General features: G+C 39.4%; 1 protein-coding gene across 5 annotated transcripts in view; it reads left to right on the forward strand.

Annotated features, from left to right (window-relative positions):
• The window catches only part of ITSN1 (intersectin 1), a 212,381-nt gene that overhangs the window by 119,194 nt on the left and 67,335 nt on the right, over positions 1-25,852 (forward strand). For all 5 annotated transcript variants that reach the window (XR_012021338.1, XM_072806828.1, XM_072806829.1 and 2 more), the window contains exons 17-21: positions 8,066-8,193; positions 10,759-10,988; positions 12,778-12,899; positions 22,908-23,155; positions 25,458-25,617. Coding sequence is in view for 4 of the 5 variants with exons in the window: in XM_072806828.1 (XP_072662929.1) it covers positions 8,066-8,193; positions 10,759-10,988; positions 12,778-12,899; positions 22,908-23,155; positions 25,458-25,617 (888 nt within the window). In the remaining variant the exon portion in view is untranslated. The remainder of the gene's footprint in view (positions 1-8,065; positions 8,194-10,758; positions 10,989-12,777; positions 12,900-22,907; positions 23,156-25,457; positions 25,618-25,852) is intronic.

The following is a 25,852-nucleotide window of genomic DNA, read 5'->3' on the forward strand; positions in this document are numbered from 1 at the left end:
GTTCTAGCAAGTGTCAAATAACATTACTGATAGAGACTTTTCAAATAGAAGACTTCTTGCCTTCGGCAATGTTAATAGTTACTGTACCAGTTTTCTTTGGCACTGACAGCCTAATACTCCATATCTTTCCATCTTAACTGTGATACAGAGCAGCAACATGATGTATAGCTTAATAGTTTTCAAGGCTTCAGGTGTGTGCCAAATGAGAGAATCCAACATTCAGAGAGGCTAGACGTTGGTTGTATTTTATGTTGAAAAGCTTGAGTCCTTGATAGTTCCTGTCTAGTCATTGTGTACTGGACAAGTCCTAATGTGAATGGTGTTTCATTGGAGCATTTCTTCCTTCTAGTCAGTGGCAATGGAGGAGGCAGTGTTGCATTGCCAGGCAGTTCTCCTGGGCTGCGTCATCCACTTAGAGTCTTTTCTAAAGGTCTCCATGTCATACTCAGGCAATGCACATCCTTCTCAGATTAAGAATGATGAACCTTCTCCAGCTCTGTGTTATAGTTCCCCCACATGGATGAGTGCTCAGTGTCTAAGAGAGAGCTTACCACGAAGGGGTAAGCATTCTTTGTCAAAGTCAATGAATAGTTATTGTAAATCATGGAGTATGAGTGAATCTTTGCTCTTGACAAATTGTGTGGTGGTGAAAGCTCTGAACGACCAGCTGGGTAAGGTACTGTGTATACTGTAGTCTTATCTTTCTAGCAAGTCCTTTAGATCATTGAATTTGCCACTTGGCTGCAAAATGTTGAAAGACAAAACTCAGCCATGATTTGGGTCTTTGTGCATATTTCCATCCAATGGGAGACAGTATTATAGTCAGTAATACTATTCTGAAAGTGGAGAGTATTTTATTTCTTAGCAAAATTGAGGGGTTCGGACTAATTGAGAATTCAGAATTGTATTTTTTAAATATTCTTGGGAAATCAGGCTTCTTACATTAGACACAAGAGGCTGTTAGAGATATAAATTCTGCCTGTATGATACCTGTCTTAAAAATTGCTCCTAAGAACTGAATTGATGTTGAAATGAGAATGCCAGTTAGAGTAAATAAGGCTTTTGGCTTAAACTAAGGCTTTTATGCTCTTGGTTTCAAATACTTGCTTTCATGGCAGGCTCATTCATTATGAAGGCAGTGAAAAGCAAAATGTTTAGCAACCAGGGGAATAAAGAAAAGAGCTGGAGAATGAGCTGCAGAACAGAATGAGAAGTCAGGAAAAAAAGGCATGTGAGGGGAAACAATGAGGGAAATCCAGAAAGAGGAGATACAGAGACAGCAAGAGAAATCAGTGTAAACTCAAATAAAATAACAGCAGTTCTTTCTCATATTAGTAGAATAATGTTTGGCTGTTTCATGGTTCGCTCCCTGATTTTGTTCATGATTAAATTTTCCTTTTACCTATGTGATCCTTTTCAAAAGACCTGCTCAGCACAGAAGTAATAAAACTCTCATTCAGTGTACTTGTGATTGTGGGAACTTTATGTAGATTCCTTGAATATAGTAAAATAATTAGGGACGTCTGGGTGGCTCAGCGGTTTGAGCATCATCTGCCTTTGACTCAGGGTGTGATCCAGGGTCCTGGGATCAAGTTCCTCGGGGAGCCTGATTTCTCCCTCTGCCTAGTCTCTGCCTCTTTCTCTGTGTCTCTCATGAATAAATAAAAAAATCTTTAAAAAAAAAAAAAAAGAAAGAAAGAAAAAGAATTTGAACATGCCCAAGACTCAAAATAATTAACAGGTGTTGTATATACCAGACTCTAGGCCGCACCCATAGGCTTGGTTGGTTGGTTGAAGCATTTTTTAGAGTGTGGGCTTTTCTTTTGAGGTTTAAAAAACATATATTTAACCAAAGGTGATTTGGGAAAGGGAAAAAGGCAGAATTCAATCTTTTGAAAAAACATTTTCTTTTTTTATTCTCTTGTTTAGCCGGAGCCTTTGACCATTTTATCCTTTAGAATAACCTGCATTTAAATTAATGAGATCTTGATTTATAAAATAAAGCTGAGACATTTTGGGGAAACTCGGATTTTCAGGACAAAATGGAGTCTGTTTTCTCTTCTTGGTAACAGCAGGGTAAATACCAGAGCCTCTTGGGAGGTGTGGGTGAATTTCTTAAATAGCTCTTCCTACAGAGAGGACAGGATTTTCAAGCTCTTCTCCCCTCTCTGTCCACCTGTCTCCTCACCAGTTCACACACATACACACACACACACACACACGCCCCAATACGTTCCTCGTTGGCTCTCCTGTAGCACTTATGTTAGATGGACTGCCAATTGTGCCATGGGCAACTGGAATTCCTATTTGGTTGAATAATGACTTCAGATTTAGAATAATATTTAAATGTGTTTTTAAACATTAATATACCCCTTAATATACCCCTCCTCAGAATTTAAATAACTCAATCAATATATATATTTTTTGTATTCCACCCATTATAACTCATTAAGAGTGAATACATTTTATAATTTTGTGATGAATAGAATATCAGTTTACTTTGATTTGGGTACAGTTTCAATGTTTTGAAATACTTTTCAGGATTTTTCATGTAGGTACAAGTTCCTCTGTCCTCACTGGGCTTGTTGATTGGCATTCTTTAATGGCTTTGTTTCACATCCATTTAATTGGGATATTTTAAAACTGTATCTTAAGACTCAAAAGGCTTTTTAAAAATTCTGATATTGTGTGCTACATAATACCCCTGGGTGAGAAATAAAGTGACATATTTATATAAGCACTTCTGCTTTTGACTTTCTGTAGGTATTAGGTTGAGGCAAAACAAACACTTGAAATTTTTGATACTGGCATCTAGATCAATTGCCTAGGTCCATTTCATATTAATAGAATGAAGATTATTATAAACCTAAGAAATGTATCCTAAACAGCTTTATTTTGATTTAAAATGTTGAGTTCATGAATTTTAAGTAATTAGGGTGTATTTGTTTTGTCTCACATTTCCAAGAGATAGCCTGAGGCAAAAGCGAGAAGCCCTGATCCTTCAAAAAAATTAAATGACTGAATTAGCAGTAAATTTCCATTAACTACTAGCCTTTCCAAGGTCCCTATTGCTAGTTAATTTTTTGTTTCTTCAGAAGCATTTATGTAAAGTAATGTTTGTTTATGAAAAGGAATCCCAGTTCAGCTGGATATGTCTCTGTATTTCAGTTACTATCACTTTACATAATACATCTATTTTTGAGTGTCCTTAAGTCCAAATAAAGGAGAAAGAGTCACAGTTTTTAAGTCAAGTGATTCTGTGCCCCTTGCATAGCAATAGAACAACTGTCATTAGTAAATTTGAAAGTGAGCCATGTTTCTCAGGGCAAAAAAAGTTGAATCTTCTGGAGTATTCAATTCGTTCAGCATATTGCTTTTGAAATGCTTTGGCTGTTTGCCATAGGATGTCCAAAGATGTTTTATAGTACAAATATCTTAATTCTTTAGGGGAAATAAGGGATGTTTCCCCCTGAGCTGAAGGAAGAATGTTAAAAACAAGCTTATTTTCATTTATCTTTGCTAATACATGGCACAATCTTTATTTGCCAGTTATCTTCTGTGTTTGATCAAAGACCTGTGTTTGATCAAAGACCTGTGTTTGATCAAAGACCCTTTTCAGAATCCAATAAAAACTCTGAGCCTTCTTTGCTAGACAAATGCCCATATAGGTCAGTTTGCATACTATCTCATAGTGTTTCCAGATCCAAAACTTATTGCTAGCCCCTGGTGAGGAAACTTTGTTACATCCTAAAATTCTATAGATATTATTATATAGTATATATAGGTGTATATATAATATATTATGTAGATATTATGTACTATATATGTTTGCATACATAATATATTATGTATATTATATACTATTATTTATATTCTATAGATATCTTTAGAATTCTATAGATACTATTGGTGACATATTATTGGTATCATTTTAATTTATATACACTACACATTCTATAGTTCTCTTTTTCTTATATATTTGTAACACAAAGCTAAAACTTCTTCAATGCATGTTTAATTATTTCTTCTTTATTAAGAAAGGTATTTATGCTCTATTAGGAGATAATATCAAATTACCGTGCACTATACCTAGGTAAAACATCTCAGATCATTGAGTAGAACTCACAGAAGAAAAATCAACAAAGTTGTATATTCAGTAACTTATTGCTAGATAAATATTAAGCCTACAAAAATGTGACTACAGGGTTATTGATTATAGAAAAAAATAATTTTAGTAAGAGCCACAAGTGAGATAATGAATTTTGGTTGTCAGTAATTTCTTTTTTGTTCTATTTTTATCTTAGTTATGATAAAGAAAGGACTGTGACAGGAATAGAGCATGCAAGGTCACTTGGATGAGGTTGGCCACCAACTCATGTCGTGAAGCTTTACATAGCTACTTCTCCCAATGGTTCTGTCATTTCCCAAAAAAAAAAAATAATTTAATGACATCAGCTTTCCTTGTCTCCTTAGAAATTTTTCCCTGAAGCAATTAAAAGGGTACTTTTAAATAGCCATGATTGCACTTGAGTTTCTTAAACAACACTGAAAAGGAATGACTGAGCAGTTCAGCTGCCTGCCCCCTATAGAAAGATACTCTGCTCTCTACAGGGCTCTCGTCATGCTTGGAAAGACAAGTCGTTGACTCATCTTTAGTACACATTCCTTCATTCTATAGATTGCCTATCTAGAAGTTCAACTTTCAAGAAAAAGTTATCAGGCTTAGGAATCATGAATTTTCTGCTCTATCTTGGTTCATGCCATCTTAAATTCCCAAGTCCCAGATGAGAGAGGAAGACCTGGAATGTTTGCCTATTTGTAGCATCTTGATTTTCTTACAATTGTGTACTCAAAAGTGTTTGGATTGGATGAAGGAAATGGTAGAAACACTTTGCAGTCCACAAATTTAGATCATGAGATGCCAGGGCTTTCCGTTACCTTGTTTGACATCTGTTATTTTATTGCTCCTGCAAGTTCCAGTTCCTTGGAGGCACTTGAAGCTGCAACTTATTTATACAGTTCAGTGATGGGTTTAGCCTGCCCTCTCATGCTACTGTACTCAAAAATAAATGTGTTTTTAGAATTTTAAAATATCTTCCTTCATGTAGGTTTGATAAATTTTTTTAAAAAATTGTTTTTTAAAACTGTCTTATTAGCATGATTTTTTCTCTGGATTCTTTATTTTTATAAAGATTTTATTTGAGAGAGAGAGAAGAGAGAGAGGCAGACTCCACACAACCCCCCCCCCCCCCCCGCCCCAGCCCCACCCTACTGAACAGGGAGCCAGGACCCTGGGATCATGACCCAAGCCAAACCCAGAAGCTTAACTGACTGAGCCACCCAGGCACCCCTCTATAGATTCTTTAAATTCACTTCCTATTGCCTTTTATTTTATTGGGCCTCCCAAAACATTACTAGCTTTACTCCTATCTGTCTTGACTTTGTATCTGGTAATTATCGGTCTGTAAGTTAACATTCAATCACTAGAACCCAGTATAGAATGGAAATGTGCATTGTAATTCTTTGGTAAAACAAAAAACCGTTTTTCATGGGTGCATTGGTGCATCATGGGCAGCAGTCATTCTAACTGGCAGTGTTTATGTTGTACCTGTTGTTAAATATTTTGAATATCACTCTGCCTAGAAATACATTTTTCCCATATAAAGTAATAGCTTTTCTATTGTAATGTATAACCAGGCTCCTGAATATCAAACTAAAATGTTACTTTTCCCCTGCCATTTCATACTTCTTTGTATTTAATTTCAGCTCAGTTATTTTGCTTACTAGTTACCCTTTTTGGTTTATTCCTGTGAGAAGAATAAAGCCCTTAATAAAAGACACTGAAATAAATAAGAACTGATTTTTTATGTGGTCAGCAGTGTCTGAGAATATAACAGATCTTAAAGCAAGAAGAAAACCTAACAGTCATCTGCTCGGATTCAGCTGTTGGCCTGTGTCAGGAACCTGAGACTAGAATCCAGGTTTCTTCCTTCCTGGTTCCGTACCCTTTGATTCTTGTCTATTGCTATAAATTATTCTCTTGAACCCATTTAAGAATTTTCTGCAATTGAAGATGAAGTTTTAAAATAAAAAATGTAAATGCTTCAGTCCCTTTTTACTCAGCCATTGGACTAACAATGGAGTTGGGCCATTGCTGTCTGTGCAGGATCCAACTTTTGAGTCCCTCTCATAGGACTTTAGAGATTGATTTACACTCCACTGCAGTTTTCCTTTTCACATGGAGATACTAACTTGAGCCAAGAATACAGATTACTCTAATAGGAAGTGGCCCGTTTTTTCCATTTGTCTCTAAGATACCAAATCTAAGTCATGTTGTCAGGGCTGCTGCCGTAGGGAATAGTCCACCAGTTTGTGCATTACAGAGTTGCTTCTTTCTCCTGCATCCTTCCTAGATATTCCCAGTCTCATCTGCTGGGCTCCCTACTGAAATCTCTTCCTTTCTTCCCAGTTTTAACAGTGCCTACTTCCCTCTAGGTGTTCCCCCAGCACCCCCCTCAGTACCATCTCCCCATAACCTCCTGGTCTCCAAAAACTTTCTCTTGTGTCTCACTGATCCCTTTTAGCACCTCTCAGTCACTTCTGGTTTATAAAACATTTGTCCATGCGTTCTTTCTTTATCCTGAGGACAGTCTAGCTAGCAGGAAAAGGTTAGCCTAACCCATTGGGCTTTTCTCTAGGAATAAGTGCATTTTAACACTGATCTTCTGGGTACCTGGGTGGCTCAGTGGTTGAGCATCTGCCTTTGGCTCAGGGTGTGATCCCAGAGTCCCTGGATCGAGTCCCACATCAGGATCCTTGTATGGAGCCTGTTTCTCCCTCTGCTTGTGTCTCTGCCTCTCTCTCAGTCATGAATAAATAAGTAAATAAATCTTAAAAAAAACAAAACACTGATCTTCTATAGACAATGCTTTACCTTTGTTCAATCTCTGAATGAATCTAAAGGTAGGAATTTAAAGCAGGAGGAAACCTACCCATTTGGACTTAACCAGTGAACAGGATGAAGAAGATGGGGCAGACCTTACTTAGTTCTCATGTCTCACCAAAAAGACCCGGGCTACCACCTCAGGGGACTAGCCCTAGTTACTTAGATGAAGTAGTCAACTGGAAATGCACACAGAGGGAAAAAAAAAATGAAATGCATCCTTGGCTCTATTGGATACTGATGCATCTGATTTATTGTTGACACGAGCAAGAGGAGTCTCAGTACCTGAATCTGTTATCGACCATTGGGTTTCTACATGGAATCGAGGGTTCGCCCTCAACAGGCATTTCTTTATTCCTCACATTTTAGGGTATTTAAACTTCTGACTTGAGTACTTTCAATATCATAAAATGCATTTTATTTTTAGTAGTTTGCTAAGGAAATTGTTTTTCCTGGGGGCTGATACCAAATGAGGAAGTTTGGTCCAAGGTGGTGATCATACTATTACCGCATTTATTTTCAACCCAACTGAAGGGTTAGTCTGGTGAGGTCGACAGCTTCACACTTGGATTTAGCAAGAGAAGATGCTCTGGAAGGGGTGTGGTTTGAAGGAAAACAATCTGGTAGGAACAAAGTTGTGAAGCAGAGGGATGTTCTAAGGCAGCATAGCATAAGAAGGTGAGGTTTTAATGGAGGCAGCATGTGAAGAGGTGTGTGCATTTTCCAAGCCAGCGGAGGCTGGTGTTGATTCCTTATCAGAAATACCTCGAGGTTTTACTGATGATCATCACCATCCCTTAAAACTGGTTAAGTCCATTTCTGTTGCCGAGTCTTGAACCAGTGTAGCTTCGCTAGCAAGTTCCTTCTAAAGCATGTAATGGAAAATGGTGTAATGTTTTTATGACTCACTAAAATAAAATATAATCTGGAACAGCTCTTAGAGTGCAGTCATGTCAAAATGGAGAGTGATTTCAGTTTTCCAAGTTAACATGTTTAAAATCTGAGATGTTAGTTTCCTAAATGCCTTAGACTTCCTCTCTATGAAAATGTTGCATACTGATAAATGGTGGAAATGCCTATCACCCTGTGTCATTACATGAACTGTTTCCTGATTGTTTATAGGAACTAAGAGAAATACATAGTAAGCAACAACTCCAGAAACAAAAGTCCATAGAGGCCGAACGTCTGAAACAGAAAGAACAAGAGCGAAAAACCATAGAATTAGAAAAACAAAAAGAAGAAGCCCAAAGGTGAGTCTTTTCCAGTGGATTATAGGCCCATCTGGAAGGAACTTTGTTTATTGTTCTTTCTGGGCTTCTGCAAGTACCTACTGACCAGAAAGAGCCTTTACTCTTTGGTGTGTGTGTGTGTATGCAAGCACAAATATGTGGATATATAAATCTTTGCATATATAATAAGTATCCCCTGAAGTTTTTGGTTAGTTTCCAGAGCTCTCCCAAGCTACTACTGAGTAGATAAATGGAATTATACAGGGAAATTAGGACACTTGGTCTGCTCATTTGCATGCCAATGACCAAAATACGTTTCCAGTTCACAGCCTTTTCATAACAGTGGCTGTCCAAGCGCTGGGTTTGAAATCAAAGCTGCTGAGCACTCGCCACACAGGGTTCCTCCAGTAGGACTACAGTGTGCCACTCCAACTTCTTTCTTCTTTTCTTCAACTGCAAATTGAACTTGAGCACAAAAGGAGAAAATTTGCTGCTGTTTAGGATACACATTTTTTTGTGTTTGAATATTTGTGTTTGTAGTTTGCTGTTTTGTAACTCTTTGTAGTAAGTCAGAGCAATTTATTTGTTAACTTTCGGTGTGTCTGATTTTGTTACTGGATATTTGCTTTTTAAATTTCAATTAATTTCGACTCCAGGGAACAAAAATGACCAAATATTTCAGTTTTACACTATAAATTGTAAAAATTGGTTACTGGAATTAGAATAAAAAATGCAGAAACATACTTTAGGTTAGTCCTTGCCTTTAGTGGGCTGAGCTCCTTTTGTTGTGGGTGTATGTAGTACAGTTGACCCTTGAACGACAAGGAGGTTAGGGGCACAGACTCCTCGCCCCCGCAATTAGTTGGAAATCTCAATATAACTTTTGACTCCCCTAAAACTTAACTACGGATAGCCTACTGTTGATTAAAGGGAAGCCTACAGATAACATAAACAGGCGATTAACAAATATTTTGTATGTTACGTGTGTTATATACTGTGCTGTTATAATAAGGTAAGCTGGAGAAGGCAAATGTTTAAATCATAAGGAAGAGAACATACTTTCACAGTACTGTACTGTCAAATATCCCTGTATAAGTGAACCCACACAGTTTACCAGTGGACAGGTGGGTAGGGTCTCTAACCAACTTAGAGGACTATTTTATGGTTTTCTTGGGATATGATTTGAGGATTCACTTCTTAGATATGCTGATTAAAACCCCAACTCCATCCTTTTTGTATCTTCAAAATTGATTAGATGCTTTGGTTATTCATATTGAGCATTAACATTTCTATGGAGAAGAAATCAACACAAAATATTATAGTACAACAAGGGTAAATGTCCTGCTTATGATCATATGAATAGTACCCCAAAATTAATTTCAGAAATTACATGGTTATACACTATACATGATGACTTTTATTAGTAGCAAATATTAAGCAAAATCTATTGTGTTTTTATTGTTGTTATGAATGACAACATAGGTAGGGGACTCCTTCAAAAAATTTTTTTGTGCTTTCTTAAGAGATGTTTTGAAAGTAAGTAAAATGTGAAAGATGTAAGTTAAGAATTTTACCGCTAAATTTTCACATTCATACAGGATAGAAATAAATATAATATTTTTTAAATGGCAAATACAAGTTTTATTTGTTTATATTATATTCCTTTGGCAGTTTTCTAATTCCAGGAGATGACCTCTGTGCGTTGGCCATGTCACAGGATAGCAGTTCAGGGTGTGGAGCCTAGAGCCGGGCTGCCTGGGATTGAACCCCAGGCAAGTGTGGTCGTGTGACCTTGGACAAGCCTTTTAATATCTCTGCCTCATTTTTTTCCCATGTAAAAATGGGGACATTAATAGGACCTGGCCCCCTGGCGTGAAGGGTAATGGAGTTAATGTCTGAGGAGGGACTAGTTATTACTATCATTGTATCCCTTTTGCACGTGAGTTTCTTTAAAATGTTTACTGAAAAAAAAAAAAAAATGTTTACTGATTTTATAGACTGCCATGCACCAAGAGAAAAATCATCCCCAGTCTTGTCCTGTGGGTTTCAGGTTGAGGTCGTCTTAGATTTCAGGGCCTAGATTTAATTGCACTTGTCCTTTTCCATCAACTATTTTGATAAACACAAAGTTGTCAGATTCAGAGAAATGCACAGAGACTATTGTCTAATATTGATGGCCGCTACCTAAAGGGTTCAGACAAATCTGTTGCTTTCACGTTCAGCTTTGGGGAGCTACATGTGTGTTTATTTGGCTGAGCTCTCTTATCTCGTTTGTTCCTGTGTGTTATGGGTATTTTGCAGTGAAATACCAGTTTTATCATCGAGAAATCTTTTTGTTATTCTTGTAACCACTTGGTAAAATACATCAGAAATCTTCTGTTTTTCTGAGTCCTGTGATTTCATCTCACTCAGAATCGGAGCCCTGAGAGCCTTTGTTTTATTGACTCGGATTGCTCCATCTGAAGTACAGTATCCCCTCTATGTGTAGCATCACATTTACTAGATGGAGCTTTTTTAGTGCAAAGACCCCGTAGCAGTGTTAAACCAGCGTTGCTTGCTAGCTGTAATCAAGCATTTTGTTGGCAGACGAGCTCAGGAGAGGGACAAGCAGTGGATTGAGCATGTGCAGCAGGACGATGAGCATCAGCGGCCAAGGAAGATCCATGATGAAGAAAAACTCCGAAGGGAAGAGAGTGTCAAAAAGAAGGACAGTGAGGAAAAAAGCAAACTGGACACGCAAGACAAGATGAGTCGGCTTTTCCACCAGCATCAAGAGCCAGCCAAGCCAGCTGTCCAGGCACCCTGGTCCACCACAGGTATTAGGGCCCAAAAGTCATTGTAGCAAATAAGTTTTCTCCACCAGATCGTCCTGAGGAATTCCCATACCTAGGCAGCCCTCTCTTGGCTCCTTTCCTAGAGAGGGATGAGAATGCCAGTGTCCTTTTTTCAGTCGTGCAGATACTCATTCTGTGAGCTCATGACCTGCCTGTATAATCTTCCACCACCACGCCAGCCTTTGGTCCCTCTCACGCTGGGATCCAGAGCCTTTGCAGACAAAAGTGGCAAGAATGTCCTTCCCAAGCCCCATGCAGAAACCTGTATGCCAGATTTGGAAAGAACCTGTTGCTTCTCCAGTTTGCAATTTTCTCTGGGAATTACTGGGCTGTTTCAGGCACGGAAATTGGCTCCTTTTCCCCTTGCCTACGCTGATCTGTCTTTAGCCGATGCTGCATAAAACCACGTTTTTGACCTTTTGAAAACTGTGACTGTTTTTTTTACCTTTGATTGTAATTGGCCTCTTTAAATCATGATAAGTGAAAGACCTCGAAAATGCTAGAAAACATGATCTCTTCCATCAGATGCAACCTGAATGTATTTTTGAGATTTCTTGTGTGGCTGTATAATACTGTACAGCTTCACAGAAAATGACTGAGCTGAAGAAAGTGATTGTCTTTTCCTCTGCATGGCAAATTATATCGATTTTATTTGGTCATCAGTGTGCTTTTTATTGGTATGCAGAAAGAAAAGAAAGAAGCACACTGTTGCATAGGGTTTGTTTCCTGTTCACAGTAGGCAGGGATGGGAGTGGGGTTTGGAGTTGGGCCCCACATCCAAATACCTGCAGTCCAGGCTGGCAAGGCAAATACATGTTTTAATGCTTTCTTTGGTATGAAAATAATTTCACCAGGACTCGATCTTAGGCAATTAGTTTAAATTCCTTATGTTTCCTCCTCATATAAAATGAGGGTTTCTTTTTCCTGTGGTCAGTGGGAAATGTTGTACATTATCCACTTGAAGACTACATGAAGATAATAGCTTCCCCTCACTGCTTTTCAGAGAAAATAGATGTGTGGCTAACTATGTACAGTTCTAGGGTAAACCAGTTCAGGGGGCCGCAATTGGATACCATTAAGTTAATCAGAAATCAGAATGTCTTCTGCTTGCATGCATTTTTAAAACTTTTTTACTTAAAATCTAAAGTATTTTCCTAGAAAGTCTGTCATGAGACTCATTTCCCCACCCATGAGGGATGTGGAGGAAGACTTACTTCACTGGGGATTATCAATAATAATCATTTTTGGGGAAATCAGCACTTAACATTTTATACGATTGCTTTAGGGACCTGAGACATTGACATTTCCAAGTCTGTTAATGTGGAAAGTTGTGCTTCTTTGCTTCCTGCCAAAGGAGTTTTCTTTTTGGCTGATTCAGATTGGGGGCCACATTCTAACTGCTTCATTGTACTCTGCACCCTGGGTGGGGGAGAGGGGTCTTGATGCTTTACAGATGTGTGCTGCTGGAGCCTCAGCCAGGAGGGAGTTCTCCAGGGACCTAAGGCAGCCTCACTGCCTTCAGCATTGGGATGGCCTTTGTTCATGGAGCGGCAGCTAGTGAACTTTCTGATAGATTTCAGTTGCTGACATCAGATTTGGCTCTCCTTTGGCATGAAGTATGTGCTTCAGAAATTCCTGGAATAGATGGAAATAGTTCAGTTGTTAAGGTCATCAGTAGAGGGAGAGGTCAGTGGTTTGGCTTATTATTATACATATGTGTTCCATGTAATGCTTGATTTTTGTTCCTTTCTCCCCACTGTTTTGTAAATAGAAAAAGGCCCACTTACAATTTCTGCACAGGAGAACGTAAAGGTGGTGTATTACCGAGCGCTCTATCCCTTCGAATCCAGAAGTCATGATGAGATCACGATCCAGCCTGGAGACATAGTAATGGTAAGAAAGACTGTGGTCAAGGTGTGATCTCTATCAGTGATTAACATCTGTCTTCTTGCATTTTGACAGCACGAAATTGGCGCCAAGTGTGAAATCCAGGGTTTCGGAAGTAGGGGCTCAATCTTCCTTTTCTATTAGAATGAAAGATGATATTTAGAAATATATCCTAGCATCACTTTAAGATAGAGATGTTAAAGAAAATGGCTAATCACAGCCTTAGTGTGTTTTTAAATCTGTAAGAGTCTGGTAATTTAGAGTTTAGATTGCTACTTATTATACTATGAATAATCTTTAAGAGATGGTTTTAAATGCAAAATGCTTTATCATCACTTTCACAATTGCCAATGATAACTTTTGTATTTTTGGGTCAGTGAATCATTTTTCCCCTTTAGTTGTGTCATCTTTGAATTGTGTGAAGAGTCATGAAGTACATACAGTTAATCTGCCTTCTTACCCCATAAATGAGCAGATAAAAGAGTTCAGAATTTTGCTTTGTCAGGGTTCATTTCCTTTAATTATAGTAACAGTTAAATATATTTGTGTAATTGTAACTCAAACTATAGTTTAAGAAAGAATAAAGCAATGTGGTTGGTTTAAATAATTTTCTAAAAGAAAACAGTTCTTCTATCTAGTTAATAAGGATTAACAGTCATAGAAGTGGTCAAACTTTGTATTGTTGGTGGCATTTTTTGTTTGTTTAAAGAAGGGCATCGTTTCATATTTTAAAAGAACTATGAGTGAGACAAACCTGCTTGTTGTACCAGTATTAGGTATCTTGGAAGTAACAGAGTAATGCACAGATCATTATACTATTACTCATGCATTCATCTTGCACATATATATCAGATCCCTGGGTGGGGAATATATGATCCTTAATGAGCCAAAATCTATAGAAAGAACAGTATGTTCAATATTCAGAGCTCTCAATCCTTTCTCCCCTTTTTTTCTGTTTTTTTTTTTTCTCAAATTATTATGGGCTTGAAATAGGGACTCAAGGCCAAATATCAGATTCTTTAGAAGTCAGAATCTCCATAACAATACAAACCCTCTTCAAATACAGTCCAGCCTTCACTCAGCAAACAGTTTGTGAATGCCTGGGTGCCAGCCTTACTCATTCTTTACGGAAAGAACTGCTGGTTTCTCTTTGGTGTGGGCACAGCACTCTGTACACACAGACAGTTTTGTAAGGCACCTTCTTTCTTCACCACTGACTTTTCCTACGCTGTTTTCTAAAGGCCTGAAGTGGTTTTACTTGTCCTGCCTCATCTTTGAAAATACCATGGCTTGTAAAGCCTATGAATTGTTTTAAAATATATAAAAATACCAAACCAGGAATCTAAAACCTATGAAAGTACAATGTGACCTCAGAGGGCCTCATTACAAAGTCTTTTTTAACACTGAAACAAAAAAAGAGCCCGGTGTTTTTGAAACTGGATTTTGTTACAACACAATGTACAGGAAAGTAGTGTTCTCTTCTTGAGATGAGATAAGGAAGTGTTACAGATATTACAGTAAGGAAGTGTTATAGATGATCTCTATACTTTAATGAGAAAATATTGCTATTTTTTGGAAACATAGTCTTGTTACAATGGTATTTTTTTCTCAAAATAGCTAGTTAACCACCAGTTTGACTAGATGAATAGAGTTTAGATGTGCTGTAAAAATAAAACATTCATTAAACATATTTTGCCTTGCTTTCAAACCTTTGCTTTCCTGGTGGAGGTTAAAGGGGAATGGGTAAGTCTGTGTAACTGTCAGGAAGTCTGCATCTTATTAAATGTTTTCTTTTAAATCACTTTAATTCTGTGTAAGTACACATATCTTTGGGTGTTGTCGTGGCAGTAAAAATATGTTTTGAGTTTGTATAGTAGGTTGTGCTTAAGAAAAAACAAAATAGAGGTATAAAAGTTTGTGTACCAGATTTCTCTTTGCTAGATTCCATTTAAGGACTGACTTGAAGGCTGTGTATTTGGCAAATTATAAGGTTAAGTCTCCATCTCAGGCTACAGACAAAAATAAGTTCCAAGTAGTTTAAACTTAAAAATAAATTTAATAAAAAAAATTTTTTTAAGCAGAATATAGGAATAGTTTTCTAGCAAAGAAATGCCTTTCTGAGTTAAAACCAGAAGCCATAAATGATAAAAATGAACAGATTTGACAATATAAAATAAACTTGTATACTGCAAAACATAAAGACTCCTAAAAGTTAATATGAAAGAAACCTAAAACTTAGAAAAGTTGTCCATGGATATGAAGAGATATTCGCACGTGAAGAAAATGTATGATTTTAAAAATATACAAAAAGAGGCTTTATCTCATTGGTAATCAGGAAATGCAAGTTAAAAAACCAGATAGCATTTTTCATTTCTCACCCAAGCAAGTTTAAAGATTTGGTAATATCCAGCTTTGTCAAGAGTGTAGGAAAGTAAATGAAATGCACACTGTCAGCACGGTTGTATTGGCTAAACTATTTGAAAAGCAATTTGGCAGTACCTATTAAAATTAAAAATTCTTACTTCCCTTGACCCAGAAATTCTGTTACTCTTCCTATGTTTTTTGGCATATGCACAAATTTGTGTGTACACAAATGTACACTGTAATCTTGGTAAAAAAAAAGGGGGGGGGCCATATAAGTCAGGGAATGCTTAAATAAATTATGATATAGCTAAACAGTATGATTAAGATGTTAAAAAAAGGCAGATCTACACATACTGATAAGCTCACCAGTGAAAAAAGAAAAAGCAGAAATAATATGTACAGTATAATTGCATTTTGCTTAAAAAATTGTGTGTATATGTGAATGTTTTTATGTGTGTGGTTAAAGTCTTGAAATAGAGACACGAAACCATTAACATTGGTTACTGCTGGGCAGTAAAGAAGGGGCTTTTATGTTTAATTTTTTGTAGTTTTGTATTTTCATTTTGTATTATTTATAAATGGGCCAACATTTGTAATTTTTAAAGAAAAGCTAAAAATAAATCCAACTTTGACAAGTATAACAGAGAATGAATACCCAGGTCTGGAATGGTGTTTGTTTTATCTCAGACATCCCAAATATGTAATGAAGTATGGAATGTGCGGCTGGTCATAATATACTGGCTTGCCAAAGGAATAGCGGCAATGTCTTCTTCTACTACACAGTGCAGCATTATACCCCAAATGGCATTCAACTATATTATCTTCGTGAGGTTAACAATCAGCACAGGAAATGTGGAAATTGACATGTGATAGTAATAATTTTTTTATTCCCTGAAGTTTGAGGTTAAGAAACATCGTGAACATATGTAGTAGAAGACTACTATCAATCTCTTGGTGCAATAATCAAAAGGTCACTTATTTTTTGGGCACAGTAATCATTGGATTCTCAGATTTCTCAAACTTCTTTGAAAATTAGCAGACTATTTTGGTTAGATTTCAGAAGTCTAACGTTTCCTTTTTTTTTTTTAAGATTTTATTTATTTATTTATTCATGAGAGAGAGAGAGAGAGGCAGAGACACAGGCAGAGGGAGAAGCAGGCTCCATGCAGGGAACCCGATGCGGGACTCGATCCCGGGACTCCAGGATCACGCCACAGACCGAAGGCAGGCACTAAAACTGCTGAGCCACCCAGGGATCCCCTAACCTTTCCTTTTTTAATGTAGGCAGTCTTGGAGGGAACTTTAAAATGTATTTTTTTTTTTGAAAAAAATTAACTACCAGTCCAGTTTTGTCTAAAAATACTTTCCCTCACGGTTAACAAAAAAAGTTCGTACCCATATAGTGTCCTGTTCTACATATTGTTTATTTTTTTTGTAAATTTATGTTTTATTGGTGTTCAATTTGCCAATATATAGAATAACACCCAGTGCTCATCCCATCAAGTGCCCCCCTCAGTGTATATTGTTTATAATATAAGAAATATAAAATGATATCTGCCATTCATATGTTTAAAATCTTTTTTGAAAAGTAGAGAGAAACACGTTGAAAAGACAATGTCTGATGTTCTCAGTGAATGCTTCTAACTTTGCTAGGAATTTAAGAGGAAAGGAATGAGAATGGACTGATATGCAGGGAAGACCTTCTTCATGGAAGCTCCTTAAAAAATTATTTATGGGGGGGAATCCCTGGGTGGGCTCAGCAGTGTAGCGCCTGCCTTTGGCCCAGGGCGTGATCCTGGAGTCCCGGGATCGAGGCTTACATCAGGTTCCCTGCATGGAGCCTGCTTCTCCCTCTGCCTGTGTCTCTGCCTTTCTCTGTGTGTCTCTCATGAATACATAAATAAAATCTTTAAAAAAATTATTTATGTATTCATGAGAGACAGAGAGAGGCAGAGACACAGACAGAGGGAGAAGCAAGGCTCCCTGCAGGGAGTCGGATGCAGGACTCAATCCCAGGACCAGGAATCACACCCTGAGCCAAAGGCAGATGCTCAATCCCTGAGCCACCCAGGTGTCCTAATGGAAGCTTCTTAATTGAGTTTGACCTTGACAGCTGTGAACTTTGATGGCCTGTCTTCTGATCTGGAGGTTCCGGTATTTGGAGGGCAAATAAATCAAATTTGCCATCCATAATGTATGGGAAAAGCTTTAAAAATTAGAAGAGAGGCTCTTGGCTGGCTCAGTTGGAAGAGCATGCGACTCTTGATCTCAGGGTTGTCAGTTCAAACCCCATGTTGGGTGTAGAGCTTACTTTAAAAAAAAAAAAAAAAGAAGACCTTTGCTCACTGCCATTTTGTTGAAGTTTGTCTTCAGAGCACAGGCTGATCATGTAACTCAGCAGGTCTGGATGGTGCAGAACTGAGTACATCAGAACTGTTCAGGCTGCTCAGAAGAAATCAGCATTCCAGGGCTCACCCCTAGAGACTCTAGGAACTTTACTCCGTAAACAGGATTCAAAATCTTCTCCAAGTGGTTCTGTTAGGCAGTCACTTTTGAGAACCACTGATCTATCCTAATGCCTTTTTCCTGTCAAGACTAATTCTAAATCATTTCTGAAACATATCCTCTTAGAAATATCTCAAAAAAAGGACACTTCTTTAGCGATTGTCAGCCATCAGCCAGTTCATTTGACTCTGTTGATCTTCTAATTTGGTGTTATTCTTGTAACATTAAATTCATTGCTTTCCCTTGTTTTCTCTTGATTGAGATTTTTTCTTTTATATAGTCAGTACCTTTTCTTTCTCGTCTTCCTTTGAGTTCCATAACCTCAACATCTGAGGTGGGCATGTTTTGTAACAATAGTATCTTCACTGTTTTGAGGGACCAATACACATTCGATTCCAGGAGTGGGCCAGATGCCGCCCACTGCCTGTTTTGTAATAAAGTTTTATTGGAACACAGCCTGACTCATTCATTTGCATATTGCCTACAGCTGCTTTTGTGCTGCAAGGGCAGAGTTGAGCGATTACAACGGAGGAAAAATTTGACGACCTACAGATTAGAGCTTTAGAAAACAATTTTAGTGTTGTAACTTCCAGAAGTTTTGGGGAAAACTTTTATTTCTAAACTGTCGATTGCGTGAACCATGTGCTGCTCCTAATACTCCTCAACACATCTCAGCAGCCACACAACCTGCTCTGAGTTGGTACATAGTTTAAATCTCTTTGCTCTCCTTGTTCCGCGTCATGCTGGTGAAAGGAGAGGAAATTTCTCTTTCACTTCTTTGTGACAGGGTCAGAGATTTTAGATATATTCATGCTACCTAACGGATAGCACAGCCATGAGATGTAATATTATCAGGCTTCAGCCATATGTACTTGAACCTCATGGCTCCTATGTGCACTTGATCGTTGCATCCAAGCCTCCCAGCATACCATGTATATTAACAGTCTGTAGATCTGTAACATTTGAGACATGGACACAACATCTGGGGTTTGTGTTTCACTTTTTTTTTTTTTTAAGATTTTTATTTTATTTACTCATGAGAGATACAGAGCGAGAGAGAGAGGCAGAGACACAGGCAGAGGGAGAAGCAGGCTCCATGCAGGGAGCACAACGTGGGACTCGATCCCGGGTCTCCAGGATCACGCCCTGGGCTGCAGGCAGCTCTAAACCACTGTGCCACCGGGGCTACCCTGTGTTTCCCTTTTTGACTATTCTACTAGAATGACCCCAAATGCTTTGAGGTGGTGCAATGGGGCTGCTTAAATGAAATTGTATCAAGACCAATGTTGTTAATCATTCAGATCCCCCTGACTTATAGCCACCAATAGATGAATCTACTTTTTGGTTTTTGTTTTTTTGTTTTTTTTTGGTTTTTTTTTGTTTTGTTTTGTTTTTTTGTTTTTTTGAATCTACTTTTTGTATGTTAAAGTTCACTTGCTAGCCAGCTGTGCTGCAATTTGTATGCCTAATTCTTCTTGTTCTATCCTGATCTTATGTACTGTTTTTCCACAATTGGATTGGCATTTTGGGTAAAGTTTCCTTAGTTCAGGAAGATACATTTCTCCTTTTCTTTCTTTCTTTCTTTCTTTTTTTTTTTAAGATTTTATTTATTTATTCATGAAAGACACAGAGAAGCAGAGACATAGGAAGAGGGAGAAGCAGGCTCCCTCTGGGGATCCTGATATGGGACTCTACTCCAGGATCCTGAGATCATGACCTGAGCTGAAGGCAGATGCTCAACCACTGAGCCACCCAGGCATCTTTAGTTCTCCTTTTCATATGAGAACCTCTGTGCTTTTTCTAAGTGGTTAATTTAGTGTTCCAAGTGAATTTTTCTTATATCCTCTGAATCTTAAAATTAAGTTACTCATTAAAAGGAATGGATTCCTATAAAAACAAAACCAGCTAATTAAGACCATTTTTTGGTCAGAATTGACCAGTGAATTTCCTTGGTTAAAACGGAAACCCTAGTTTCACTATTACCCTGAAGGATGGAGAAACTCTTGTTTGCACAGTTAAGAGGCTGATGTGGTACCTTCTCTGCCTCCAAAGTGTACAAACGCCTTTCAGCAGTGAAGCATGTTTTTCTCTCTTACCAGGGGAACAGGGCTGGGTGTGAGCAGCTACCTGGGGTACAAGCTAGACCTGTCCACAGGGCAGGACCTTTCCTCAGAGTTTCAGAGCCAATTCCATATATCAGTCCCAGAAGTCTAATTAGCCAGGTAAGACCCTTTGTCTCAAGAGAATGACCGTAAAACATAGGATATAAGTAAAGCAGCTGACATTTGAGGAGGTCCTACATGGATAGACCAGTAGACATTCCAGACAGGCCATGATCAAGGATTGAGCTCCAGCCTCAATCCTCCAAAGGATTGCTGATGATAAGAAGGCAAAGCCACAGGGCCCGGACTCCCAGGCAGTTTCCTGGAGCAAAGTAATACCCCATACAGAGAACCATGGATTGTTATGTAAAGTGAGGGTAAAGACCAGGCTCTTAGAATGGAACAAAAGCCCAAGTGAGAGCTCTAGTACAAATTCAGAGCAGGACAACAGGAGGGATAGCTCCTTCTTATGATTTTTTTGTTAAGATTTTATTTACTTATTTATTCATGAGAGGCCCAGAGAGAGGCAGAGACATAGGCAGAGGGAGAAGCAGCCTCCCTGCAGGGGACCCTAATGTGGGACTCGATCCTAGGACCCTGGGATCATGACCTGAGCCAAGGGCAGATGCTCAACCACTGAGCCACCCACGAGCCCCAGGAGAGATAGCTTTTAAAAATACATCAGGGGATCCCTAGGTGGCTCAAAGGTTTAGCACCTGCCTTCAGCCCAGGGTGTGATCCTGGAGTCCCGGGATCGAGTCCTGCGTTGGGCTCCCTGCATGAAGCCTGCTTCTTCCTCTGCCTGTGTCTCTGCTTTTATTTATTTATTCATAGAGACTGAGAGAGAGAGGCAGAGACACAAGCAGAGGGAGAAGCAGGCTTCATGCAGGGAGCCCAACGCAGGACTCGATCCCGGGACTCCAGGATCACACCCTGGGCTGAAGGCGGTGCTAAACCGCTGTGCCACCGGGGCTGCCCTAAATAAAGCCTTTTAAAAAAATAAAATAAAAAATAAAAATACATCAGTAAACACTGGTCATATGCCAGGCAGTGTTTTAAATACTTCACAGTTCTCATTGCTACCATAGTAAGACAGGTACTGTTATCCTCATTTGACAGATGAAAAAGTTGAGGCATCAAGAGGTGAAAGTTGCCCAAAGTCACCCAGTTAATAAATGGAGAACTAGTATTCAGACTAGACCAATCTAATTGCTGAGCCCTACCCTTGATTGTTACATGTCTCCGTCTTGAGGCTAAGTCACTGTCAGGCTCACGGTAGTGAATTAGGCTCAAGCTCCTCACTCACTCCTGCCTGACATCACCTGGGGTCATAGAGTGAGTGGAGGGTGCGGCTGGGAGCGGGACTGTTGAACCTGCCGAGGAGTTGGGGAGCCCCTCCCCTGCACAATCTGGCCTAGAAACAGCTGTTCCCACTGCAAAGCTGTGGCAATATTTAAATGTGTCATAATATCACCAATAAGTATAAATGAAGAAACAAAGGCATTTAGCCGTTTGCATTTAGCATGAAAAAAATGTCATCTTAAATCCTCATCTAGAGAAACAGTTGGGGCTGCCCAGAAAAAGGAACGTAAGCACAAAACAGTGTGGGGGAGTTGAATGAAAAGTGGCTAATGTGTTCACATCTGATGTAAGCGTTAGTAAGAATATCAGAACTGCAAAGAGAAAAATAGCAGCTCTGAAGCAATATTGCTCTTTATCTCGGGGAACTCCTTTCTGGAGAATTCTCAGTTTCAAAAATTGCTTTTACCCCTGACAATAAGGGTCCCTCCCCTAAGGTAGAGCAGAGTGCCGGCATCTTCTACTTACTGAACATTTTGTGAATAAGATGTAGATTTAAGTGGTAAGCCATGTATTCTGCTTTTTCCACCCCACCTCAAGCACGCTTAAAATTCAGGTATGCTAAAAAGCATTACACTTACTCTGCACTGAATACAGGTAGTAGATGTTTGGTTCTGTAGTTTGGGCCTTTATTTTTTATTTTATTGTATTTATTTTTTACTATATATTTGAATGAGTTAGGAAGCCGGTATTTTTGCCCTTTCCCCCCCTCCCAAAATCATTATTAAGATCCTCCCTACTCATTTCTGTGATTTCTAAAAAGCAACATTAATGTCTGATGAAGTGTTCAACGTTTTACCTCCTCAGGCAGCATATATTAAGGAATAAGAATAAGAGAAGGTCTCTGATAGACCCATATTTGATATAGTAATGAAAATGGTTTTCTAAGAATGAACATAATTTTCCTCCAAAGTCATCTTCCTGTTGCTCATAAAATAGTGGGGGTAACTCATAAAGATAGGTAGAACCTTTCTAGTGATTCTGAATGATCCTTTTAAATTAGAATTAAACAGCAGAATTCTGAATTCTCCTGTGCACTTTTGTAATATTAAAGTTAAGTTTGTATAAAAAAACAACATAAGACCTTAATAAAGTTGACTGTGGCCATGAATAATTATTTCTTTGATTTTCTCATCATGTATCTATGGAGCTTTTAAATGGCTTAACATCAGCTTGGCTTCCCGTGGAAACCATCTAAGACTGTGCTTTTATCTTTCTGATCCCTGTGCTAAACAAATACTACTCCGTTATTAGAGATTTCTAGAGTACTGATTAAGCTTTAAATAATAAACCCAAGTCAAATTATTTTTTAATAATTACATGATGAGTGATGGAGTCTCTCCAATCACTTTCCAATTCAGAGTCACTCTAAAAATGTAAACTGTGGGCCTGAGGACTTTCAGCTCTATCTGAATTGCTGTTGCTAGAAAAGGATAGGGGGGAGGTGCTTAAAAAGCAGAAAGAATGAGAAACCTGCTTTACAACACAAACTCTTTGTTCAGGGTTCATGTTTAGGGTTCATTTCCCTGGACACAGAGACTAAAAGAGGGTGAAGAGGCGTACGTGGGGTGTATCAGTCCGATGGGGTCGTTGGCTCAGGGCTTGGTCCTGGTAGAGCCCTTTGGTGTCTTGAGGGGTTGATGTAGGGCCACTTTTTAAGTTAAACTTTGTGACTTCCCTGCAGGTGGATGAAAGCCAAACTGGAGAACCGGGCTGGCTTGGAGGAGAATTAAAAGGAAAGACGGGATGGTTCCCTGCTAACTACGCAGAGAAAATCCCAGAAAACGAGGTGCCTGCTCCAGTCAAACCCGGGCCCGACCTCACCTCTGCCCCTGCGCCCAAACTGGCCGTGCGTGAGACCCCCGCTCCGGTGGCAGTGAGCGCTCCGGAGCCCTCCACGACCCCCAACAGCTGGGCTGACTTCAGCTCCACGTACGTGTAGGCACGCCGTCTCTGAGGGGTTTTGGATCTCCTCGCTCAGTAATCTCTTTAAAGTACTTTTATGGGTTTGGGCTGTACCTCTGGCGTTAAGGAGTGGGCTCATTTCCCTTACCCTTTTCTCTGACCACTCTGCTGGCACACTGGATTACATTCACGGAGCTGGATTTCATTCTCTCATTGCTCCGCACTGGTGTGTCCTGGGAGGAACGAAGTCAAGCCTGTCATCGTGTTGCATTCAGTAATTTGTCTATATCTTTGCTTCCTGTGGAAGAAATGGAGAAATATCATTCTCTAATAATTCACTTGACATCCAGGGCAGTCAGCAAACAGTTGTTTCCTGCATGCAAACAGCACTTTTTCTGCTGGTCAAAAACAGAAATTGAATTCAGTCATGTGGTTTAGAATAAGATAGAAAGCTGTTTCCTTTAAAACTTTCCTCTGTCATCGGTTATCGGTCTTTACTGGGAAGTGAAGAGACGTGTGCTCTTGGCTGCACCCCTGGTCATCAGGAAATGGCATTAAAAACTGTGTGTAAGCAGAGGTTTGAAATGATGGAGGAAACTGCTGCCCACGCTTCCAGTTAGAGGACTGTGATCTATGTGTGCAGTCGTCTAAAAGTAGTTCATACGAGCATTCAAGTAGGAGGGATTTGAGTAAGAACTATTTTAATTTTTTAAAAAAATATTTATTTATTTGACAAGAGAGCACAAGCAGGGGAAACAGCAGAGGGAGAAGGAGAAGCAGGCTCCCTACTGAGCAGGGAGTCTGGTGCGGGGCTTCATCCCACAGCCCTGGGATCATTACCTGAGCCGAAAGCAGATGCTTAACCGACTGAGCCACCCAGGCGCCCCTAATTTTCTTTTTCAAGCCTAATCATTATTCAGAAGAAACAAATAGAAGGCAAGGAGTCAAGACGTAAGGCTAGAGAAAGATCACAGGCTTATGTAGAGTAGAGGAAGGAGCATGGTGACCAGGGGCAGAGGAAGTAGAGGGAAGGATGTAAGGAATAGCAAGTTTTACATATTCCTGTTTTCATACAAACAGTTGCAGGTGCTAAGAAAAGTCCTCCCTATCTAATCTCTGTTAAAAAGTAGTCTTCCATTAGCATGATTCCAAGTTGAAAGACTCCCTTCCTGTCTTAATCTTGATTCAAAAGTTCTGGCTTTTTTTAAACTGAAGCTTAGGGATCCCTGGGTGGCGCAGCGGTTTGGCGCCTGCCTTTGGCCCAGAGCACGATCCTGGCGACACGGGATCGAATCCCACATCGGGCTCCCGGTGCATGGAGCCTGCTTCTCCCTCTGCCTGTGTCTCTGCCTCTCTCTCTCTCTGTGACTATCATAAATAAATAAAAAAAAATTAAAAAAATAAACTGAAGCTCAGACTAACATAGAAGACAAACACCATGTTTTCTAGGAGTTTGTTTTGCTGTGGATCTGGTCATTGTGAATCTTCTGCAATACATGTGTGATGTGCAGTTCTCCTGCTTTAATCATGGACATCTTATTTTCCAAACCCAGAATCAGGATGTACCATCTAACAAAGGAATTATATTTTTATTTTTATCAGAGAGAATCTTAAGCAGGCTCCACACCCCATGTAGAGACCAACATGGGGCTGGATCCTATGGCTGTGAGCTCATGACCAAGCCAGAGTCAGATGCTTACCCGACTGAGCCACCCAGGCACCCCTCAAAGGAATTATCTTGATTTCCAAATATGTTTATGTCTTATAAAGATGTAAAAAGTACATTACATTTATATTTGCATTCACACAGTTGTATTAACATTATAAAAATTACAAAATTTAAACCATCCCTGAGACCCAGCACGACTGGTTGCCTTAAGGATACCGCTTGTCATTACCCTGGTGGCTAGGCATGTGGCCTGGTGCTTGCTGTGGGATGGAAGGGGACAGAGAAATGGTGTTAAGTGCCAGCTGCCAAGCTGGCATGTTTTATTATGTGGTGTATTACGTCTTTTTTGCTGACTGCACTATCATTTTTAACAGTGACAATAATGGCATGTGAGGATGCTTCTCTGGTACAGTTGCAACGAGTCCCTATCCCATGTTTCATGAGACCCTTCTAACGAACAAATTGACAGAATATTGTTTCCGTTTTATCAATGGGGAAATGAAGATTTAGAGCAACTACTGTAATTTGCCTGAGGCTCGTTGCTGTCTTGTTTCTCATCTTTAGAAAGCCCTGTAAACGTACTGGCTTTACACCTGCTGTAGGTGAGAAGCTGGCGCATAGAAAGTACTTACTTCTCATGGTGGCAAACTTTCCTTCCAGGTGGCCCACCAGCACGAATGAGAAGCCAGAAACCGACAACTGGGACGCATGGGCAGCCCAGCCCTCACTCACTGTTCCCAGTGCTGGCCAGCTAAGGCAGAGATCAGCGTTTACTCCAGCCACAGCCACTGGCTCCTCTCCGTCTCCCGTTTTAGGCCAGGTAAAAGCAGTCAGTGGGAGTGTGAAGACCTAGCATGCAGTACCCAGTACGAGCACATTTGGCCAAGTGCTTATCGACAGTGTTATTTCTGTGTATCTGGGTCAGGTGGCAGTGTGGATTCAGTTCACATTTTCCCAATAGCATTAAGGAGCCTGGGGAGTTCAGAGGTGGGTAATCTCCTGCACAGGTTGACCAGGAAGCTTCGCTGAAGAAGTAGTATCTTCTACCATGGGTA

This window comes from Canis lupus, chromosome 30 (assembly GCF_048164855.1).
Source record: "Canis lupus baileyi chromosome 30, mCanLup2.hap1, whole genome shotgun sequence".
NCBI lineage: Eukaryota > Metazoa > Chordata > Mammalia > Carnivora > Canidae > Canis > Canis lupus.